This window comes from Anguilla rostrata, chromosome 15, assembly GCF_018555375.3.
Source record: "Anguilla rostrata isolate EN2019 chromosome 15, ASM1855537v3, whole genome shotgun sequence".
Classification (NCBI taxonomy): domain Eukaryota; kingdom Metazoa; phylum Chordata; class Actinopteri; order Anguilliformes; family Anguillidae; genus Anguilla; species Anguilla rostrata.
In genome coordinates, this window is record NC_057947.1 from 36,715,458 (window position 1) to 36,738,901 (window position 23,444).

The 23,444-nt window shown below is 47.0% G+C and overlaps 3 protein-coding genes across 3 annotated transcripts; 2 read left to right on the plus strand and 1 right to left on the minus strand.

The window, feature by feature from the left end:
• Nucleotides 1–2,335: 2,335 nt before the first annotated feature.
• LOC135241316 (adhesive plaque matrix protein-like) lies at nt 2,336–3,577 on the plus strand. Its single transcript, XM_064311573.1, has 2 exons — nt 2,336–2,457; nt 3,151–3,577. The coding sequence occupies exons 1-2, from the start codon at nt 2,336–2,338 to the stop codon at nt 3,575–3,577; spliced, it is 549 nt and encodes a 182-aa protein (XP_064167643.1).
• Nucleotides 3,578–6,857: 3,280 nt separating this feature from the next.
• On the minus strand, nt 6,858–17,208 carry nufip1 (nuclear FMR1 interacting protein 1). The gene is made up of 10 exons (XM_064310346.1): nt 16,829–17,208; nt 16,309–16,382; nt 15,118–15,219; nt 14,905–14,967; nt 13,925–14,001; nt 12,931–13,023; nt 12,343–12,503; nt 11,695–11,832; nt 9,602–9,834; nt 6,858–8,003 (listed from the first exon to the last, which is right to left on the minus strand). The coding sequence occupies exons 1-10, from the start codon at nt 17,055–17,057 to the stop codon at nt 7,020–7,022; spliced, it is 2,154 nt and encodes a 717-aa protein (XP_064166416.1). The 5' UTR covers nt 17,058–17,208; the 3' UTR covers nt 6,858–7,019.
• A 289-nt stretch (nt 17,209–17,497) lies between these two features.
• On the plus strand, nt 17,498–23,412 carry gpalpp1 (GPALPP motifs containing 1). The gene is made up of 8 exons (XM_064310348.1): nt 17,498–17,678; nt 17,949–18,090; nt 18,331–18,447; nt 18,651–18,798; nt 19,220–19,351; nt 20,198–20,362; nt 21,774–21,875; nt 23,103–23,412. The coding sequence occupies exons 1-8, from the start codon at nt 17,600–17,602 to the stop codon at nt 23,319–23,321; spliced, it is 1,104 nt and encodes a 367-aa protein (XP_064166418.1). The 5' UTR covers nt 17,498–17,599; the 3' UTR covers nt 23,322–23,412.
• The last annotated feature ends 32 nt before the right edge of the window (nt 23,413–23,444 follow it).

Sequence of the window (23,444 nt, forward strand, 5' to 3'; positions counted from 1 at the left end):
AAAAAAATGAGATATTATGCAATGTTTTTGCAAAAATATGCAATTGGGTTTTTGAGACAAAAAGACAGGGCTCATTCGGCTATCGGCTGGTTTCTGCTCTTCCTGTCAGGCTTTCTGCTCTCCATGTGTCACTCTTCTGCTGTCATGACAACACAGTTCAGTCATGGGGTTCAAATGATCACATTGTGATGAGAGTAACACAGTAAAATGTCCAGTGTTAATTCAACTGGGCCAGAACAGGACCATATTTACTGTGTTAGAGTTAAATTAACACTGGACATTTTACTGTGCTCTAGTGATCTCAACCACCAGGCATGTTGCACCTTTACAACACCATCCAAAAACAACATTAATAACAACAACGACAATAATAATAAACATAATATATGCTATTTATAGAGCTGCACAGTGAGGTAAAGCCACAGTACATTTAAGGAATGAAGACAGCACTGTGCTTACAGTTTAGATACTAAACAGAGACAGAGCATCCCTCATGGTCCAGCTTGATGCAGAGCAAGCTCTGGAGGAAATCTTAAAAATTTACTGAAATGTTTACCGAAGAGTCCAAATAGTGTGATATGCTGCAGTCAAACCCAGCAAAGCCTGTCTTGCATCTTTATATTTGTATCACTACTGCTATCCCTCTATAGCGAACTAAATTGCCCCATGAAACCCTGAAACCCTGAAACCAGAAAGACCTCCGGTTCACCTGCTCTGAGCAGCCACATCAGTAATGCCACTGGTGCCATGTCCAACTCACAAAATGTCACAGGAATGATTTTCATAGGAAATCAATAAATATGCAAGCACTATATAGATGACAGTATGCAGATGTCTCTTACTTTTCATACTGATGAATAAGAACTAGGAAAAATAATCTCTGTCAACGTCAGTATCATAATCATACTTGTGTTCTGAGGCGTGGCTTAGATGCAAAAATCACTAAAGAATATGTAATTGTAACCACATGTATTTATATATTATTTCTAACATTTGTTTGAAGAATAGGTTTGGATAATGGACTCATAACCAAGACAAAAATATATAAAAGTAATAAAAAACTGGACCACTTAATTCACAGCTTTACTGAGAATGATAAACCTGGATCAGAAAAGCGACACTTGGGTCCAGGCTTTCAGTACAAAAGAATGCGGTGCAGTGTGTTGTATTTTTCATCTGTTTCACTAATTAGAACCCGCAACTTTAAACTGAATCCTTGTGTTCAGTTTAGGCGAAATTAGCCCCTTTTAAACTTTTAATGAATTAGAAATAGCACTTTTGAGTGAGTAAACCAGTGTAAAATTAGTTCTTGTTTTGTGTTTCTGTTTGTTGTTCATCTTCAGCATTTGCTACATGTCATTTTGCCTAAATGGTTTATTTAAATATAATATGATAAAGATGAAATTGAGTGTCAGTGCAAAACAATAAATATCAATACTTTACTGAATAAAATTTTAATTCACAGATAAACATGATTTATGCCCCCCATGTATTCATCATAGTGGTTTAAAACAATATTTAAATCACATCTTTATCACAAACAAATGACAGTCATTGTTAAATGTGATCTAGTAGAGGTAAATGGCAACCATAAACTACATATATATTATTTTGAATTGAGAATATTTGCATGAATCTTATAAAAATTCCAACAATCTCCTGGATACATTTCATCCAGGTGGCTAACAGCTTCACAGGTGCTAAAAAATGAAGAGAACACGCGTTAAAATGCCATCTCTAGATTTGAGTACGGTCAGGTGCAGCATCGTAATGAAACGTGAGAATCTCTCAGTGTGTGGGTGCGCTCAGAACGGGCTGGAGCCTTGGGTTAGGGTCAGGGTTAGGGCCGGCAGGCAGGCAGGCAGTGTGCAGACCAGCAGGCAGGCAGGCAGTGTGCAGACCAGCAGGCAGGCAGGCAGTGTGCAGACCAGCAGGCAGGCAGGGAGTGTGCAGACACAGCAGCGGGGGTGCGCCGCAGGCAGGAGGCAGTGTAGACCAGCAGGCGGCGGAGGTGCAGACCAGCAGGCAGGCAGGCAGTGTGCAGACCAGCAGGCAGGCAGGCAGTGTGCAGACCAGCAGGCAGGCAGGGAGTGTGCAGACCAGCAGGCAGGCAGGCAGTGTGCAGACCAGCAGGCAGGCAGGCAGTGTGCAGACCAGCAGGCAGGCAGGGAGTGTGCAGACCAGCAGGCAGGCAGGCAGTGTGCAGACCAGCAGGCAGGCAGGCAGTGTGGAGACCAGCAGGCAGGCAGGCAGTGTGCAGACCAGCAGGCAGGCAGGCAGTGTGAGACCGCAGCAGGCAGTGGCAGCGGTCTCAGCCTGTGCTATCACCAGCGACATGAGAGCCAGCAGGCAGGCAGGCAGTGTGCAGACCAGCAGGCAGGCAAGGAGTGTGCAGACCAGAAGGCAGGCAGGCAGTGTGGAGACCAGCAGGCAGGCAGGCAGTGTGGAGACCAGCAGGCAGGCAGGCAGTGTGCAGACCAGCAGGCAGGCAGGCAGTGTGGAGACCAGCAGGCAGGCAGGCAGTGTGGAGACCAGCAGGCAGGCAGGCAGTGTGCAGACCAGCAGGCAGGCAGGCAGTGTGGAGACCAGCAGGCAGGCAGTGTGCAGACCGGCCGTCTCACAGCCTGTGCCTATCCACACAGACGACAGAGTGAGAGCCAGCAGGGCCTGATTGCAATGTAAGCGTCTGGCGCCGTCAGCAGCTTTAAATCACACTGGCACTACACAACAAAAAAACACAGCGCTATTGTGCTCCTGGAACAATAATGGCCAGTTTACACACCGGGGTCTGCTCTCCTTAGATGAACACTCTGGTGCTTGGATGGTTAGATATTTAATGAGTGTAAAAACTGTGATCACGCACTCACCTATGGTGTTCTGTTTAGGAGTAATTCATGCTTGATGAAATGTCAACATCATTTGAGGCAATGAGAGAATTTGGCAATGTGCTGGAATGTTGAGTCTATTGTATGACTGGCTCAGACATGACAACAGTCATATATAGGCCCAGCGAAACAGGCCTTTCGGGGAGTAAATATTCTGTGAGTGGCAAAAAGGGAGCCTGGAGCATCTGCAGCCCGGACCTGGAGGAAGAGCTCCTAAAACAATAAAGGCTTACAGGCCAGAGAAGAGCTCCTCCATCTCCTATAGACCAGAGAAGGGCTCCTCCATCTCCTATAGGCCAGAGAAGAGCTCCTCCATCTCCTATAGGCCAGAGAAGAGCTCCTCCATCTCCTATAGGCCAGAGAAGAGCTCCTCCATCTCCTATAGGCCAGAGAAGAGCTCCTCCATCTCATATAGGACAGAGAAGAGCTCCTCCATCTCCTATAGGCCAGAGAAGAGCTCCTCCATCTCCTATAGGCCAGAGAAGAGCTCCTCTATCTCCTATAGGCCAGAGAAGAGCTCCTCCATCTCCTATAGGCCAGAGAAGAGCTCCTCCATCTCCTACAGGCCAGAGAAGAGCTCCTCCATCTCCTACAGGCCAGAGAACAGCTCCTCCATCTCCAGACAGACAAGCAGGTTTTCTGCTGGCCTGCAGGTCTGGGTCTGGGGCTTGTGTGCACTGCAGCCCCATTGACCTCAGTTGGGGCCAGTGGCAAAAACCGACCCTCAGCCAGAAAACCAGGCTTATTTTCATTGGCCAGCCTACCTAGCGGATAATGTGGGTCTGTTGTGATTGTTCTCTAAATACCGCGTGCTCCTCCCCCCTCTCATTCATACGCTTGTTCGTACGTTCCCTATCCCAGCACACCCACAGCCACTGCCAGGCCGTTGGAAGCTGTCCATAATCAACATGCAGAACAGAGCTGAAACACTGATTTGCCTCATAAGGTTCCTTTAGAACGGACCTGGGAACATTGTCTAGACCGGAGTTGTAGGCCCTGCAAATGCATACTGGATTAAGCAGGTCAGACTGAAAAAGAGAAGTAGTTTAAAATGTCTTTGAAGCTCTAGAAATAAAATACTCACATGGAACCTTCCGTTTTAAAATAGCATGTTTTGTACTGTAAGATAGTCTGCCGACCATAAAAAAATAATTTATTTGAATTTCTAGTTTGACTTTTCTATTTGAATATTTGCAGTAACACTGTTTATGTTCTCTGTGCAGTAAAATGGTTTCCGTCCGAGTGACAAGGCATTTCCAGGTTTGTCATTCATCCATTAACATGATAACATAAAATAATCTTCCAGAATTTCAGGTGCCTAATTCTGGACAAAATGAAGAGGCCCTGGCCTTGCTGGAGGTCCAGACAGAACACTGGGGAGTGTGAGTGATGCTTTCTTTGCTGATACCACCATCATGGGACAGGTGCTCCTTTGCTTTGGCAAGAAATTTGTTTCACATTTTGTTGGAACATAAAACATGAACACCATAGCCATTCTCTGTAATCAAAATAAGGGCAACAATTCCCATTATATTGTTCTAATAATCATACGCTTGCAAGCAAAGAAAATGTTTAATAACCCAAGAACGAGATTGGAAAACAGGGAAGATGTTGTCTTACCTACAGGAAACGAGACGTAAACAGGCAAATCACAACGTTCCACTTAGCAACTGCTCTTATCTAGAGCGACTGCCAATGTGGAGATTTAAACATTCCCCATGCACTCTCCGTGAGACTGGACCTGGCGATGTTTATCACAGGTGACAGGACTGGTCTCCAGGAGTACCTGTCTTCCACCTGGGTGCTCCCACGCCCCTCCCCCGCCCCGGGTGATGAAGAAGTGCTGGATGTTAAGTGGTCGGGACGGGTGAAGTGTCTGAAGAGGGCCAAACCCTTCCTGATGAAACAAGCTGAAGGCCTTCCAGGCAGTCACATCACTTCACATCACAATCACAGCGTTCCAATGAGGAGGAAACCAGGCATTGGGGAAATCGCACGCAAAAGGATCATCTTTAGCAGGGTGTCAAGCTTCAGTCCAACTGAGCATTTACACCTGCGCAAATGATCTTTACAAACGTCTTAAAAATAATTTGAGTTTCATACAAAAATCTTTGCCCTCAATACAACTACGGTCCCACACACTGGCAACGTCCCATGAGTTTAACTGTATGAATACAAATATTTTCTTTTATTTGTTCTATCGTTTCTCCATTTCTTTCTGCAGTATGAAGAATAATATATTTCAATATAATCAATTGTGTTTTTGAATAAGTTTGCTTTTGTTATAATTTGGTTGACTTATTGTCATATGTGATGTTACGAACTTTCAGATATGTGAAATGACGTTTCATTTTGATATTAAATATTAATATTAGCCCAAACCATGTTTCTGCTTGGATGGTTAATTGAAACTTTTGCTTCAATCTAGACTCTACACTACATTTGCAAACAATACCATACTAATCCTCATGCCAAAATGTCCCAACATGAATTCCATACCCATTTAAGTATACTGCATTTATTTTTCTCATGTTTGTACATAACCTGAGAAGGGCATTTTGCTCTGCGGCATGTTTACTGCCGGGGCATAGGCCTGGTCTTTCTCTAGCAAAACGAGGATCTGCAAGCGTTTCTGTTATGTCGGCCTCGGCAGTCAAACCCAGTGGAATGATTCCATAATGAGGTCGATTCACGTGTTATAAATTTGTTTCGCACCATACAACCTGCTCAAAGTCATCTATTCCTCGGTCCTTAATTTCTTTACTTAGGTAATGTACAATTATTCAAGCTGTCATCACGCAGGGAATAGAAACACACTGAGCACGATACCCAAGATAAGAGCATTTGGCAAGCAAATAAGGCAGCTGCATTATGTAAAAACCTGTATAACAGCCTCAGGCCACATTCAATGAAACCCACTTTCAATGTAGCAACCACCACGTGAAGAACATAAGCAAGCAGGCACATTCATACACGGAAGAGTTTGAAACAGGTTCTTTTTAACATTCTTGGCGTTCAGAAAACACTCCTATCCAGAGTAACACAGCTTACATTCTTCAAGTCTGATCCATGTACACAGCCGGCATTACCCCGACATTACGGGCATTTCCTACAGCAGTTCAGGTTTAGTGCTTTACCCGAGGGCCCAACAGCAGTGCCCCACCTCAGAATCAAACCCGCAGCCGCTGATTGTGAGCCAAGTTCTCCAACCAATATGCTACGCTGCACGAAAACCCTTACTGATGCAAGTCAGCACTGAACAAGGCATTATGGGAAATACTTCATTTTTTCCTGCAGCAATCCATGAAAGTAACGCTGTCCTTTCTACTCATCCGGGCAATGGCTGACAGTAATGGAAATGCAAGCTTTGACAAGAGCAGCAGGAGTTGTTTGAAAGGCATTTCCTACTTAGATATCCCAGAGTATACGGAATACAGGCTTCTGCAGAGTTCAGCTACACTCAAAACAAACCCAATCTAAAATGAAAGCACCTGTTCTAACATTAACGAGACTCAAACAACCCTACAAATGAGAGAAAATCCTAGCATGATGCATTCATAAAATTGTGACATGGAAAAACGAACAAATCGGTAAACAAATCCTCTGTCATTTAAAGGTAAGAAATGAAAACATTCTCAAGGTGGACACCACCTGGAGGTGGTTTTCATTGTATCAGTCGAATGGTCATATGGACTCTGCACCTGATTCCGGGGAAGAGAACTCCAGACTTCCCCAGTAAACTTCCCCAGTGGCCATTTTAAGCACAGCCACCACCAAGGTGATGTGATGTGAGAAGCTGCAAGGCTCAACTAAATTCAGGATGGTATATGCAACTACAAAAGCCATCAAAAGCACCAAAAATCACAGGTAAAACAAATGTATACAGGGAAGGCACAAGGAACCACACCCTGAACTCAAAAATAATACACAATATGGTTTTTAAAGCCTTTTTGCTAAAAATAACTGCTCACATTTCCTTTTAACTTTCCTTTATTTGTTTATATTACATACAGAACAGAAAAGAAAATATTCAGGTTCTTCTAAATTTTCACAAATTCAAAACAGAAAATGGGTCCATTTGGAGATGACGTGTCAAAGGTCAGATTCATGTTGACTGATGGAGATGGGAGAACATCACTGACTCTGTAGATAAGCTGCAGGAATCTCCCAGATCTCGTCATCCACAACAGAGCGAGAAGGCTGCTCACTTCCTTGCACATGTTCTGCAAGGCTATCAATTCCACCAATCACAGTATTCTCTGCTGTGCAGTGGCCTTCGTGGGGCCCAGTAGCGTGTGCTGGAGGGCTTCCGTTGCCTTCTGGAAGCTTCTGGCTCTCGTCCGTGTCCAGTGAAAAGCTTGGGTCTCCACCAATCACAGCAGCCCGAGTTCCAGAGCTCTGCTCGTCATCCTGAGGACAGGCTGTTGGTAGGCTGCATTCTGCAGGGGGTGTGTCTACAGCACCCATAGCACTCTGTGCTGCAGTGGGCGTGTCTACAGCACCCACAGGGCCCTCTCCAGCAGGGGGTGTGTCTACACTCACAGAACCCTCTCCTGAAGGGGGCGTGTCTACACTCACAGCACTCTCTCCTGAAGGGGGCGTGTCCACACTCACAGAACCCTCTCCTAGAGAGTCACACCCACCAGTCTGGGGGTTTCCAAGCTGACTGCAGGTGTCTTCTGGGGGGCAGTGTTGAATAATAACCGTGTCCTTAGCTGGGGAGCTCTGGGCTTCTCCCAGATTAGGGCTATCGTCCGCAGGATGGCGGTCTGGATGGCGGTCTACGCCCATCACAGCACTCTCCACCCGGGGTCTCTGCCATCTCTCTTCTATTGGCTCTTTACCGGCAATCACAGCCCCGCCCTCCAGGCCCCGCCCACCACCCTCACAGGCTCCTCCTCCGTGGTGGGTTCCATCAATCACAGCATCGTGTGCCGATGGGTTTCCCGCGGCAACGGAAATTTGATCTTCAGCTCCCGTAGCGGTTCTGTGGCGCCCGCCGTCGGTGGGTTGGCACTCCGGACGCTGGCGGTCCAGTCCGAACAGGGAGTTCCGAACGATGAAGCGGACGCACTGCAGCACCACGTTCCGCTCGCGGCGAATCTCCGGGGCCAGCAGCTGCACCCAAACAAAGACGGCCGTTAGCATTCCCAGACAAAAATAACACAATTCACCGCGCAACACGCTTCATTTGGTCATCAGCTCTGCTTCCAGCCCGGATTAGCTGATCGGCTGCAGCCAACACTGGAAAATGTGACCAGTATTCCTCATTACAGTCAGAGCTACTACAGGCTTACAGGTTGTAACACAGGCCAACTCCCTGCTTCATTTTAGCTTTTCTGAAGGCTGAAAACGCTAAAGAGATACACTAGAACCAAAACCGACGAGCAGTGAACCCATGCCTGTATATGGGACCCATTTTACCCAAAATTAGAAAATTGCTTTCATCACATTCACAGAATGACCATCAATCAGCCTGCAGACAAGAACTGCCATTACTCATCATCTCACTGTTACAGGAAAATGAAGCCACCTTAGCTTCAGCAGCTGGAAGAATTCTGACCTTTTTTATTAAAGAACATAATTAATTCCAGCAGGTTAATGTATGGTGCAGTGAGTGAGTGCAGAATCTCTCCAGCAGATACATCAGAGCCGGACTACCAGCTCTAATGACACCAAGTCTGCCCCATTAAATGGCGACTCTTACAGGAGCACAAACTCCTTTTTCTGGCTCAAGATAATAGGTAAGACCTCACCGAAATCATACAGCTGGGTTCATAGCCTGACAACAGAGTCTGAGATTAAGTCTTCCAGCACAGCACCTCTCAGCGTTTCTATGTGCTGACCGACTGGACACACTCAGGCCACAGAGAGTGCAATCACACAGCGACAGAGAGTGCAATCATCCAATCACACAGTGACAGAGCGCGCAATCAAACAATCACACAGCGACAGAGCGCAATCAGCCAATCACACAGTCACAGAGAGCGCAATCAGCCAATCACACAGCGACAGAGCGCGCAATCAGCCAATCACACAGCGACAGAGCGCAATCAGCCAATCACACAGCGACAGAGCGCAATCAGCCAATCACACAGCGACAGAGAGCGCAATCAGCCAATCACACAGCGACAGAGCGCAAATCACCCAATCACACTGCGACAGAGCGCAATCAGCCAATCACACAGCGACAGAGCGCAATCAGCCAATCACACAGCGACAGAGAGCGCAATCAGCCAATCACACAGCAACAGAGAGCACAATCAGCCAATCACACAGCGACAGTGAACGCAATCAGCCAATCACACAGCGACAGAGAGCGCAATCAGCCAATCACACAGCGACAGAGAGCGCAATCACACAGCACATCTGCTGCACAGCCCTGTCCACGACATCACCCTGACCTCCGGGGGGTCACCCAGCGCAGGTCGTCTAGTGAAGAGCTTATCATCACGGCTCGTGACTCTCAGGACGGCTAACATACTCCATTTAACTTTAGAACAAACTCAAGAAAACAATTCATGTTTCATATTTTCAGGAACAAAAATGTGGCCAAAAATTCCCATAAGAAATGTGGCTGAAAAGATCAGTAAACTGGTTATGTTCAAATCGGGCTTAATTCCACAATTATTTAATTATAATACCAGACAGCGAGGAGGAGCAGGAGGAGGGGCAGGCAGGAGGAAGAGCAGAAGGAGGGGCAGGAGAAGCCTCACCATCTCCAGCAGGGTGGTCCGGCGAGGAGCGGAGACGTTCCTTCCCCTACCCGGCCTACAGGAGGCAGTGTGGGGCCGAGCAGACTGGGGATGGGACTGCTGATGGCACCCCCTGCTGTCGGGATGTGTCACTGCGCCCGGCTGAGCCGCTGAACTCGGGGCCCTGGCAGGCAGTGACCTCAGCAGGGCCTGGTTCTCCTCTAAGGCCTTACTGGTCTTCAGGATGGGCATCGCTGGAACAACAGACAGAACACATTCATGTCCTTTTTCATTTTAATTCATTTTAAACGACACCCACACACATTCCAGCAGTTTCTAAGACAGCCCAATCTTTCCACGGACATTTCCTATTCTGTAATTCACCTATTCTGCAAGGGTCAGCACCGACAGCAGGTCTGAATAATACTGAATACACAAAACAGACCATAAGTTACAGACAGTATGGGTGAGGGCGAAATCAGGGCATTTTAAAGGGCACCATGGCCTCTAATTTCGCACGTAGTTGCGTTCTAAAATGTGCCAATGAGTCGCAAGACCAGGCTGCTAACCGCTAGTAGCATGCACCCTGTTACACACACACACACACACACACACACACACACACACACACACACACACACACACACACACACACACACACACACACACAGCATAGCACACACACACAGCATAGCACACAACAGCACATCACACACACACACACACACACACACACACACACACACACACAACATAGCACACACACACTTCACACACACACACACACACACACACACACAAACACACACAAAGCATAGCACACAGCACATCTCCACACACACACACACACACACACACACACACACACACACACACACACAGCATAGCACACAACAGCACATCACACACAGCATACCTCACAACATCACGTCACACACACACAGCATACCTCACACACACACACACACACACACAAGCACACACACAGCAACACACACACACACATCAGCACACACAACACACACAACACAGCATCACACACACACACACACACTACCTCACACATCACTCACACACCACACACACACACACACACAGCATAGCACACATCACACACACACAGCAACCTCACACACAGCATACCTCACACACACTCACACACACACACACCCAACTCACACACACACACACACACAGCATACACACAACAGCACATCACACACACACACACACACACACACCACAACACACATCACACACAACACAGCACCACAACAGCACATCACACACATACCCACACACATCACACACAGCTACCAAAGCACACTCACACACACACCATACTCACACACTCATACCCCACGTACCTCAGAACACATAACACAGACAGAAATGAGGGACAGATAAACGTGAGGATGTGCCATTGAGGTATGCTGTGTGTGTGTGTGTGTGTGTGTGTGAGAGATGTGCTGTTGAGGTATGCTGTGTGTGTGTGTGTGTGTGTGTGTGAGAGATGTGCTGTTGAGGTATGCTGTGTGTGTGTGTGTGTGTGTGTGATGTGCTGTTGAGGTACGCTGTGTGTGTGTGACGTGATGTTGAGGTATGCTGTGTGTGTGATGTGATGTGTGCTATGCTGTGTGTGTGTGTGTGTGTGATGTGCTGTTGTGAGGTGTCCTGCTTTATGTTTTTTAACTACTATAATTTTTCAACAGTTGATATTAGATAAATAATAAATAACATGCATGCAGCTCGCCCTAGCAGATGCTTTCATCCAAAGCGATGTACAATAAGTCCAACCATTCTCCTACGCTGCCACTCCACTTCATCCACTAACGGTCAAAGACCAACCCCACCCACCAAAAAAAGCATATATAAACGCAACACAGCGTAATAAGTGTTGAATTAGAAGGAGAGAGGTTCAGTGGAAGAGTGGGAACCTTCACAATGCAATCCAGGTCCAAACTTCATCCATTCCATTTCTCATTTCTTGTATGATGAAAAAGGGGCGCATAGTCTATCAGTGATGGAGGCTAACTGGATGAGCAGATAGACAGTGCTGCTCTTAAACAGATAAGCAGAAACCCCCAGGCACGGCAGCCAATCAGCTGACTCACCCACGGGCTCCTGCTCGCTGTCGCTGTCAGAGGCGGAGCCATAGCTGGCCAATAGGGACCCCAGCCCGGAGGTCATGTGTCTCGGGGTCACGGTCAGGCCCTCCTTCTTGCCGTCCGCAGCGCTGTCCTTGTCCGAATCTGCGAGGTCAGAGCAGAGATTTCCACAGGTTTCCGTTAGCTCAGCGCTAACAGGTTTCTGTTAGCTCAGCGCTAGCAGGTTTTCGTTAGCTCATCGCTAACAGGTTTCTGTTAGCTCAGTGCTAGCAGGTTAACGTTAGCTCAGCGCTAGCAGGTTTCCATTAGCTCAGCGCTAGCAGGTTTCCGTTAGCTCAGCGCTAGCAGGTTTCCGTTAGCTCAGCGCTAGCAGGTTTCCGTTAGCTCAGCGCTAGAAGGTTAACATTAGCTCAGCGCTAGCAGGTTTCCGTTAGCTCAGCGCTAGCAGGTTTCCGTTAGCTCAGCGCTAGCAGGTTTCCGTTAGCTCAGCGCTAGCGCCTGCCCTGACAGACGCTCACAGGCATATAAAGATGGTGAAAGACATGCAAGTTCTGAATACGGTACAGCGATCCCCTGGATATCAGAGCATGTTTTTAAAGTGGCCACTCTGTGTGGATTCGGGGCCTCAGAACACAACTCAGTGGGGACACTGACCCGAGTCGCTCTGGGCCAGCACTCCCAGGGGGTCCCGGTTGCTCAGTGTCTGTTTCGGGGTGGCCACTCTCCCCCGCTCATCCTCAGCTCCCGGGTTCGCCCGGTTACTCCTCTCAAACCCGCGCCTCCTGCCAGAGGACATGTGACCTCGTCTCATCTTCCTACGCAGAGAAACAAATACAGCATTCAGCTAAACACAAAACCTTCTAGAGAAATACAGCGTTCAGCTAAACACAAAACCTTCTAGAGAAATACAGTGTTCAGCTAAACACAGAACCTTATAGAGAAATACAGCGTTCAGCTAAACACAGAACCTTATAGAGAAATACAGCGTTCAGCTAAACACAGAACCTTCTAGAGAAATACAGCGTTCAGCTAAACACAGAACCTTCTAGAGAAATACAGCGTTAAGCCTAACACAGAAGCTCTCGCTTACGGCACTGTGGAGTCCAGTAAAGATAACCGTAAGAGTGTGTTCTTTGCACAGTAGTCAAGCTGAACCAAAAGCCAACTCTGAATCAGGGAGATGATGGTCACCCACATAACCTCACTGGCATGCGCCACCACCCCCCATACACATGCGCATACCCAAACTGAGCCGTCTCCAGCACCTCCCCCCTCTCCTCTCGCTCGTCCATCATCTTCATCTTCATCACCACGTTGGACATGGTGGGGTAGTTCCTGCAGCAAGACAACCATCAAACTTAGCTTTTCAACAACATAAAATGGCTGGGCCATTAAAAAATCATAACTGGATGCCAGGTTCCACCAAATCTCTCTGCACCCCATTTCGTGATTTTGCCTGTCCCCACAAGCGTTTGTCTGCATCAGAGTCTATCGATTACATAGAGGAAAAAACGTAAACACCGGAAAATCACAGGGTTGAGGACCAAGCCACACGGTATGGAGGTCACAGAGCTGAAAGCAAGGGGAACAGGGCATCTGGTATATTGATGCAAATCCATTATTAACTGTGTTTAAGGAGGCATGACTGACACTGAATATGACGTATTACTGACACAATCACTGAATACTTCAGCCCTCAAACATGCTCAGTGTTAAATCACTCGAACCGTCAGGAGAAAGTTCTGTTCATACCTAAAGAAAAACATTTACGCCTCACAGTTACAAAGCATTCATTTCAGCCACATTTTATAACGCAGCTCCTCAAAAACATAAATACCTGCCAAATACAGTTCTGTGACACTGCAACACAGGGTGAATTCACAGGTAAAGAGCTCCACCCAGTGGCCAATTACTGCCAATACAAACCCTAGCAGACTCTGCGCCTGGGACTCTGTGCCTGGGACTCTACCTGTGCCTGTACAAGGCTCTGTACCTGGGGCTCTACCTGTACCAGGGACTCTTATTTTCAGGTAGAACTAACAAATTAAATAAAAAAGCAAATCCATAAATCAAGTGAAAATAAAAAATCTCTGCACTCAAGGTCTGCTGACAGACACAAGCTCAGTTCACTCGAGTCGGAGGTTTGCTTTGCCAAGCAGCATCCAAAGAGTGCAGAGCCAGCCCAAGCTGGGTTTGGGGATTCAGACGTTGCTAAGATACACCGTGTTACACTGACTTTCTCCGGTCTTCCCTCCATTTTGCTATTTCTTCCGGAGTGTCCAGCTTGATCCGCTTCGCCCCAGGGGCGTGGTTCTGGGGAGAGAGAGAACGGGTTTTAGAGAGGCCACCGGCCAGAATAACTCTGGACCCCAAAGAAAATCATTCAAACCGATATGAATTCTGATGCTTTTCTACACTGACAGGACATTTAAAAATGTGGTTTCAAATATTAAATCTCAATGAATCTAGAGCATTCTATACCATTATAAAGGCTACACTGAAGAATCTGTCCTGTGTCCTGTGTACACTTACTGCGAGAACTAGACCCGATGGCCACGGATAACTGTTACATAATGAGTATTGAGGCAGAGAAGCCGCAGGTGTGTGTTACTGTTCAGCAAGACTCGGCTGGGATTTGCAATGTACTCTGTTACAACCCCCCCCCCCAAATAACTCGCCAATAACTCAAATTCCATTAAACGTGATAACTGCCAAGTTGTTATATTAGGAAAATAAAATCCTTGCTATGAACTTTCTTCTGTGAAAAAATGGCCAATACAGGCCAGGATTCTGCTAAATTTCCATTTTATTCAAATTGAAAACCTGCCAGAACAAAACATAACAAACACTGGCCTCAGAACCACACCAGTCCAGGCTACATATAAAATGTGCTCAAAATGCATCACCGCAGACCTCTTCAATTAGAAGTACTAAAGCTTGACATAAAATCCAGCGTAACTATTCATTACACCCACTCAACAGCCACTCTCATCCAGAGGGACTCACAAAAGGTGAAAGCATCAGGGCCTCAGGAATACAGAAGTACTAATTCAAACAGTAGATATCACACTTTTCATATACATTTTTCCTCAATTTTATATTGATAGCTTTCTTATGACTGTGTGTATAGAATGTATTCACGTGCTGTAGGCATCACAACTAAAGTATATACTTCACAATTGTGCAACTGAAACCTTGGAAAACTTTAACACTCACATTTTTCCAGTGAAGACTGACCAGCTTCTCATGAGCTGTGAAAGAGCAGTCTTTCACAGAGCACTGAAAAGAGATGAAGGCCACATCTTAAAATCATAACGAGCACAGCAACTCCATACAAGTAAACAGAAAATATATCAGGATGCAAGAATATCACAATAAAACAGAAACTGCTCTGCTTCCTGGACCTGAATAAAGGCCAGAACGCGATACCTTGACGTGCTGTGCCACGTGGTCATCGTACTTCTGTTGGTCTTTAAAGCCTCTGTCACATGTATCACAGAAATGAGTGAACGCCGGTTCCTTTTTCCTCTTCTGGGAGAGAAAAACAACTTACATCAAAATTTTTATGAGCCATTTTCTCAAAGTCAACATGGCCAACACAAAGAGCACTCAAGCAGTGGGATATCTCCGGAGGGCAGCTCTGTTCACAGACAGTGCAGCTACCAGGCCAGTTGTCCACAGGGACACGCAAAGACGTAGCGAAGGTAAGTTTCGGCTGCAAGCGATTTACTTCCTTCATAGCAAATGTTGCTTTTTCCTCCAGCAGAAGTGTCCCAGATGTAGAGAAGTAAAGCAGAACTGCACAGAAGCGATCCTTCGCTTTAGGTCAAAGAACCGATGCATACTGAAACAGTATTTGTCCATTTTTTGCACTCTTTCCACAAGAAATAAATGGATTGACTAAAAAATGATATTTGGTGCACATAAATTACATTTGCAAAGACTGGCTTTTACAGCTAGGTGAACAGTGTTGGACCTTCCTTGATCCCTCATGTAATGATGTAATGAGTCCACTAGGTGGTATACACACCTTTGCCATGAGGCATAGTAGTCTATGACTTTCATGTAGAGTCGGGTCTCAGCCGGGTGCTACAAAGCTATCCGTTTCTGCCAGAGGAGCTGGAGCCTACCACCAGAGATACTGAGTGCAAGTCTGATGCAAAGTCAGGCAAGAATATTTTTGGAAAACAGTTTATTTGCACACACAATTGTGCCCATTCTGCCTCTAATGACCTTTTAGGATGGCTACACACAGGAGAGGTAGAGTAGATCGGTTTATTTCTAAGCAGCTCTCTCCCCTGGACTGAATTTGTAAGACTGACTACCCGTTCAGCTCAGAGCAAGTCTAAAACTCATCTCTTCAGTCTGCATCTTGGCTCCGACCTTATTTACACCCCTAGCGCCCGTGTCATTGTTTAAATGTTGTAATTGAAAGCTTTACGTGGATCTTGGCTTTATAAATCTATGATTAGTATTATGGGTCACGGTAGGAATAAATCAACCTACGTGTAGTGCCTAACTGATTTTGCAGTTATACTCTCTGGTCTGGACAGGAAATATAGGTTTGTCACTGTTAGACAAATAACAGCGGATAAGGGTATCTGATAAATGTAATGTTACCTGTTTACCACAACCGCTCCGGCTCGGTCCATTTTCTAAGCCTCCACGTTGACGTCCGGGATTGTGGTACTGTCCTGCAAACGTTTAAAAAACACGTGACTGGGTTTGTAGTCCAAAAACTAAACAGTGCAAATTATTTCACATCTAGTCAAGCTCTAAACTTACTGCGCGATTACAAGCAAAGTCATTGCCCATGAAGGAAACATTTAGTTAACTTAGCGTTGCTGACGCGACGAGAACTCCAGCACTAACCTTATCTACTGTATGTTTTAATGCGCCTGGTGGTTTACACGGCAATGCAAGTAACTAGCGAGCTAAAGCATCAAACTCACAAAGCTGACGTGACGACAGTACGTTCATACGCAAAGATTATCACATATAATCAGCCTATTTCGCTTATCAACAACATATCGGGGTTATAAAGCAACCTAGCAAGTGTAGCTACCAGCTAGGCTACTGACAGAAGTTATGAAACAGGACAGCGAGACATCTAGTACGTTAACAAGTTATTTAAACAAACCATGCGTGCGGCGAGGCTGAAACCCAGCACTCTGGTATCCCGGTGCGTTGTATTCATTCCCCGCGCTGTTGAAGCCCCATGGACCAGGCGGCGGCTGCCACCAATTCGCGTTCTCCGGATAAAACGTGCCAGGAGCTGGAGGTCGCCAGTTAAACACAGGGGGCCTTATCATCTGCCCTGGAGGTGGGCAGTTAAACACGGGCGGTGGAAAATATCCAGAATTGTGCATGACGATACTATTTTCTCGTAAAAATAAGACTGTTTGCTAAACTGTTTCATGCCACCACACGTGTCCTCCTCCTCCGGGTACGTTGTCGAAAACATGTGCGCGTCCGTAAACTGTACGTCATATCCTGTGATACGACATACGTCAACATGCGTCAGTTGTAGTTTCTTTTATAGAACAAACAGGTCAACAGTTTTTGCCGAAAGTATAATTATTATTATTTGGCATTCATATTTATCCAAGGTGATAAACAGAGCATTTCCTACAGCAAATAAGACACACAAAAAGTGCACTTAAGAAGCCAGGTTTGCTTTATTTCATGCCAGGCATTACACTGAATGAACTGTGACAGTGAAAACCAAGGCTTAAAAAAGGAAAGAAACGACAGTATATCATTAACACCGCTAAGCGGCAGACGCTCTCTCTATTTTTGCCCCATATCCGTTCCATTCCTTATTTACTTCCGGAGGCATTCGGGGTCATGGTATTTGAACATTCAAGCTAACAAGGTGTTATTTCATTTTCTGGTATAAGAACAGATTGCAATGTCAGACGACATAATCGGGCCCGCTCTACCTCCAAGTTTCAGGAAAAGCAGCAATGACGATTCCGACGAGGACACGCGTAAGTTTATTAACTTATTGAGTGAATAGCTAACAGCTAAGTTACATCATAAGCTAGCTAATCATAAATGAACAACGCGTGTGTGATTTGAATACTAGCATTGAACTTTTCTTTCGGTAAACTGTACGTCTGGACTATATCTGCATCGCTAATCAAATTGTTGCGTGTGTCAGTCCTGGGTCATCAGTAGGCGCCCGAAGACCGTAGCGAAAACAGGGCAAGAGGCGCTTCGACCTTATGGTACTGCAGGTTAACCTGCTTTATCTGTAGTTGTAGGTCCGGCGCTGCCTCCGGGTTATACGCCGAGGGATCTGTCGAGTTCCTCTGAGGACAGTGATACGGAAGAGGTGGTGTTCAAGAGAGGAAGACCCAGCGCGGGGAGAAAAGAGAGTGCGGATGGTCCTACGGCAAAGTAAGGTGGACTTGGTTGCTACTTTCCCGAGAGCAAAACTGTCAACCGTGATCGTAATCTTACTTTCTCTGACTATGATCATTCAACCGTAGATTTATTTATCAACTGTCAAGCCAAGTGGAGCACAAAGGTGATTGAATTATGTGAACAACGTATTTTGTATGTCCTTTCACTATAATTGGTTGTGGAAGAATGCTCTAGGAAGAAGGGTCTGGAATTACATGCTTAGTTTCTCCGCAGCAAATTACGCAGGGTAGAAGGAAACGACAAAAGGCCCAGTGCTGCTGAGGATGAAGATGGTTTCTTTGGACCCGCTCTTCCTCCAGGGTATCAGAAGCAGCAGAGCTCACCTGAAAGGTATCGTCGTGTTTATGGACCTGAAAGGTATCGTCGTGTTTATGGCGCACTGTAACAACGGTGAACGTCAGGGGCTGTTTGAGGTGGATCTCTCAGTGATCTGACAGACCCAGTCAGGGGCTGTTTGAGGTGGATCTCTCAGTGATCTGACAGACCCAGTCAGGGGCTGTTTGAGGCTGATCTCTCACGCTGCTCTTTCTCAGACGACCGCTGTTGGGCCCAGCCTTGCCCCCAGGCTTCCGTAGACCCGCGGATGATGAAGATGATGATGATGATGATGAGGTGAGAAATGAGGACAGAGACAGCGGAGGCTTCCCTGGACCAGCACTGCCCCCTGGCTACAGAGCAGAGGTGAGCAGAGCTCAGTGAAATGATGTTTAGTATCACTTTTCTGCTCTTTATTTAAATACACTGCAGTCCCTTCTTTCTTAGAGAGCATCGTTCCTTTGCTCTGTGTGTTCTTACTTGGAGTGGGTATTGCAGTTGTTCACAGAGGAAGTGCTTAAAATCAGACATTTCTGCCTGTCAATGTTCAATGTTCAAATCTCTCACTAGTACAGTTATTGCCATGCAATCTCTGAGAGTTCAGTCTCATATGCAGATGAGAGATTGTAGGTTAGGACCCAGTCCTGTGAGATGTTCCACAGGTTGTGCTGTGGTTCTCACCTGTGCTGTTGTGCTCACCTATGATGCTGTGCTGTGGTACTCACCTGTGAGGCTGTGCTGTGGTCTCACCTGTGCTCCTGTGGTGTGTGTCACCTGTGCTCTGTAGGCCTCCAGCAGCGATGGGGAGGGCGATGACGTCATTGGACCTCTACCTTCCAAAGGGGATGTCCAGAACTCAGTTGCCATGGAGTTTGAGCGCAGGGCAGAGAAGATGAAAGAGAAGCTCATCTGTGGTGATGTAAGCACTGCTCCCCATTTCTAGCGTCGCTTCCTGATTAACTGTCAAGGGCTGCCTCACTGAGAAGGATCTCTGCAGAGCAGCTGATAAAGTAACTGTTCAGAAATGCATCTGATACAGCAGCCAATCAGGAGTGAAGTTCTTGGCCTTTGGTTTTCTCTTTAACAAAACCAGTGTGTGCAAGTCAGTGTGCACCGATGGAATAATATATGAAAAAGATTCAAAATATGATTTCTGAATAAACTGAAACTGAGGGAGTGATGGCAGGTGTGGTGTTGCAGAGTCCTCTTCTTTCCTAAATCAGCTGATCTGCAGACACCAGCAGTGCAATTAACAGTCAATGTCTTAATAGTTTCTTTTCCGTATTGGTACTTTTTTAAACGTTTAGATGGTTTAGATTTTTGCGTCTGTACTGGAGCGTATTGAAGCGTGCAGCTGCTCAGTGCTGTAACATGCATCAGCAGCGTTGGTCAGTGCTGTAACATGCATCAGCAGCGTTGGCAGTGCTGCAACGTCATCAGCATCGTTGTCAGTGCTGTACGCTCAGCAGCATGTCAGTGCTGTACGTGCATCAGCAGCGTTGTCATGCTGTACGCAGCGCTTGGTCATGCTGACCGCATAGCAGCATGGTCAGTGCTGTACCGTGCATCAGCAGTGTTGGTCAGTGCTGTACTGTGCATCAGCAGTGTTGGTCAGTGCTGTAACGTGCATCAGCAGCATTGGTCAGTGCTGTACCGTGCATCAGCAGCGTTGGTCAGTGCTGTAACGTGCATCAGCAGCGTTGGTCAGTGCTGTACCGTGCATCAGCAGCGTTGGTCAGTGTTGATGTTCCCGTGCTGCTTGCAGGACGGCCCGGTGGAGCAGGCCCGGGAGACCTGGATGACAGAACTGCCCCCTGAACTCCAGCACATCGGCCTGGGGGCCCGAACCTTCAAGAAAAGGTCCGGACCGGAGAACAAGGACCGCTCCATCTGGACCGACACTCCCGCTGACCGCCTGCGCAAGGCCAGGGTGCGTGTGTCTGTCGAGCCCTCAGAGTCCTTGGCCTTCCCACGGGCCTCTGGGTCACTGGGTTGAGTGTTTCTGACGGGCCGCTGGGTTGAGTGTTTCCGACGGGCCGCTGGGTTGAGTGTTTCCGACGGGCCGCTGGGTTGAGTGTTTCCGACGGGCCCCTGGGTTGAGTGTTTCCGACGCGCCGCTGGGTTGAGTGTTTCCGACGGGCCGCTGGGTTGAGTGTTTCTGACGGGCCGCTGGGTTGAGTGTTTCTGATGAGTTGCTGGGTTGAGTGTTTCTGACGGGCCGCTGGGTTGAGTGTTTCTGACGAGTTGCTGGGTTGAGTGTTTCTGACGAGTTGCTGGGTTGAGTGTTTCTGATGAGTTGCTGGGTTGAGTGTTTCTGACGATTTGGTGGGTTGAGTGTTTCTGACGAGTTGCTGGGCAGGGTGTTTCTGGCGGGCCGCTGGGTTGAGTGTTTCTGATGAGTTGCTGGGTTGAGTGTTTCTGACGGGCCGCTGGGTTGAGTGTTTCTGACGAGTTGCTGGGTTGAGTGTTTCTGATGAGTTGCTGGGCAGGGTGTTTCTGATGAGTTGCTGGGCAGGGTGTTTTCACTGCTGTGTGTGGACTCCTGGTTCTTCCACATGTAGTAGAATTCTGCTGCTAAGACTTCTTGCCACATTTAACTAAGCCAAACTTGGGATGACTATTTATTATTTTTCTCAGTTTAGTTACTGCCAGTCAATTTGAATGGTAGTATTCCTTACTCTGGAACACATTCCTTGTGTGCTATAGTTAACATGCACATTATAAGTTATATTAATTATGATGATTAATGTATAAACTAATTATCATGGTCTTGATTTATGACTCATCTGACAGGTTTTGAACAGGATCATGAGTTTGAGACCAAGGAAACATTTAACCTGCATTTCAGTTATTGTCCTCAAGGTGTCACTGTAGGGATTCTAATAGCTGTAATTAGTGGTAAACAGTCATAGGAATGTGACAGATTAAACAACTATGTAATGGCTGAAGAGCTGACAACACAAGACTGGCAGTCTCTAATCCAGGGGTGTGCAGTCTTATCTCAAATGGGCCAATGCGGGTGTTTGTTCTAACCCAGGACTGGAGCATGTGCTTTATGGACTGATGAACAGGAGCTGATTAGTTTAATAAGGTGTTGTGGTGCTGAACTGGTACGAAAGCTCTGGAGTTGGGTTGCGCATTGGGAGGGTGCTGGTGTGTGTGTGGGGTTTCGTGGGCTCCGGACGGCGGTGTGATGGGAGGGTGCAGGTGTGTGAGTGGGGTTTCGTGAGGACAGTGGTGTGATGGGATAGGTTTGTGTGTGAGTGGGGTTTTGTGGGGTTTTGTGGGGTCCGGACAGCGGTGTGATTGGACGGGTTTGTGATGTCATTTTCATACCTCAGGAGCGCCTGGAGGGGAAACAGAGTGGCGAGGAGAAGAAGGAGGAGATTCCCTCCGTTTCCCAGAAAGACCTGAAAATGGCCGAGAAGGTGTCCAAGTATAACGTAAGTCTGCGTGACTGTGCAGCGTGACTGTGCTGGTGACTGTGCAGCGTGACTGTGCTGGTGATTGTGCGGGTGACTGTGCTGGTGATTGTGTGGGTGACTGTGCTGGTGATTGTGCGGGTGACTGTGCTGGTGACTGTGCTGTGTGACTGTGCGGGTAAGGACTGTATGCTAAGGGCAGCGCATGTAAATCCAGCTCCACTGTATTATAACCCTAGCTATTCATATTGGTAATAGATGGATTCCAGTGTGGAGACATTGGTCTGCTTTAGTTATTCTTCAATTATTTCTGTTTTCAGCTAAATTGCTCTTTATTTACAGTATTCCTCCCTGTTTTACAAACCAGTGAGCATATGCTTGTGTTTGTAGCTGGTGAAAAAAAACATGACAGAATTAGCAGTTTAGCAAGCAGGCATAGTGTTGCTTGCTAATGAGGCAACATGTTCCAGAGTTTCATTAGACTGGAACAAAGCAGAACAGTTCTGGCACCTTTAGTTGATTGAGCAATTAAAGTATGTTTGGATCTGACTGGTGTGCTGCTCAAATCTGTGCCTTTTATGGCTGCTTTTCTCATGCTGTCCACCGGAAAGGTTTTTCACAGAGTGGATCACACGTCCTCACTTTCACATCTTTAATGAAAGGGACACATTCTCCTCACCTGAAAGGGTTTTAAATGTTTATCAGATTTATTAAAAGAAAATGGCTATGGCTGATTTGACCGCTTACCATCCTGGAGGTTCGGCCATCTAAACTCCCCTTAGTCGGGTTCTTACAGGTTGAACCCCGTTTATGTGGCCAGACACCCCAGCTTCCTCCCAGCCGTCCCGTCAGCACGTTTGTGGAGGTGGAAGCAGAGATTGTGAAGCTGAACCTGCAGAAGCTGTAGATGCTGCTGAATTATATTTCTGATTTTAATGGTCTGTTGTGGGAACTGCATGGGAGCTGGATTTTAGTATGAAACTTGTTAATCTATTTATCCCCAGTCGCACCTTAACCCTCTGATTGGCTCATTGGCCACATCTGGTGAGATATTATTGGCCAGGTGTAAATGAGACTCTCTGATGTCAGATGTGCTCTGCAGTTTTGTGAATGAGTGTTAGCTGAATGTAGATGAATGAGTGTAGATGAATTGATTCATTTGGCCTGAATGGAGCTGAACCAGGTTGTAAGTGTGTGTGATGTGAAGTGTGCTCCGTGGCTGAAATGGTGCGTGTGCGCCCCCTGCAGGATCAGAAGCGCAGCGAGTCTCTCCTCAGCATACACAGCAAGAAGATGAAGAAGCGCGCTGAGGAGGAGGAGGACCGGCCGGTGGAGAGGAGGCCGTTCGACCGGGACATGGACCTGCAGGTGAACCGCTTCGACGAGGCGCAGAAGAAGTCCCTGCTGAAGAGGTCCCAGGAGCTGAACACGCGCTTCTCCCACAGCAAAGACCGCATGTTCCTGTAGGCTGGGGGCTGGGGCGGCCATTTTACTGCTTTACTCCTGTCAGCGGAGCCCAGGTCCCTTCTGGGAGCAGAAGAGATGCAGGTAAAGCCATGGCGCATGCGGTTTCCCCACCCGCCCCCCGAG

Bases quoted from the DNA above. Each gene is read 5' to 3' on its own strand.
- LOC135241316 (XM_064311573.1), top strand. From the start codon at position 2,336: ATGAGAGCCAGCAGGCAGGCAGGCAGTGTGCAGACCAGCAGGCAGGCA. The intron at 2,458-3,150 runs GCAGGCAGGCAG...CATCTCCTATAG, and splicing joins GGCAGTGTGGAGACCAGCAG to ACCAGAGAAGGGCTCCTCCA.
- nufip1 (XM_064310346.1), bottom strand. From the start codon at position 17,057: ATGCACAATTCTGGATATTTTCCACCGCCCGTGTTTAACTGCCCACCT. The intron at 9,835-11,694 runs GTGAGTCAGCTG...CTGTTGTTCCAG, and splicing joins CAGCGAGCAGGAGCCCGTGG to CGATGCCCATCCTGAAGACC. The intron at 8,004-9,601 runs GTGAGGCTTCTC...GTTTGGGTGCAG, and splicing joins GGACCACCCTGCTGGAGATG to CTGCTGGCCCCGGAGATTCG.
- gpalpp1 (XM_064310348.1), top strand. From the start codon at position 17,600: ATGTCAGACGACATAATCGGGCCCGCTCTACCTCCAAGTTTCAGGAAA. The intron at 18,091-18,330 runs GTAAGGTGGACT...GTTTCTCCGCAG, and splicing joins GCGGATGGTCCTACGGCAAA to CAAATTACGCAGGGTAGAAG. The intron at 19,352-20,197 runs GTAAGCACTGCT...TGCTGCTTGCAG, and splicing joins AGAAGCTCATCTGTGGTGAT to GACGGCCCGGTGGAGCAGGC.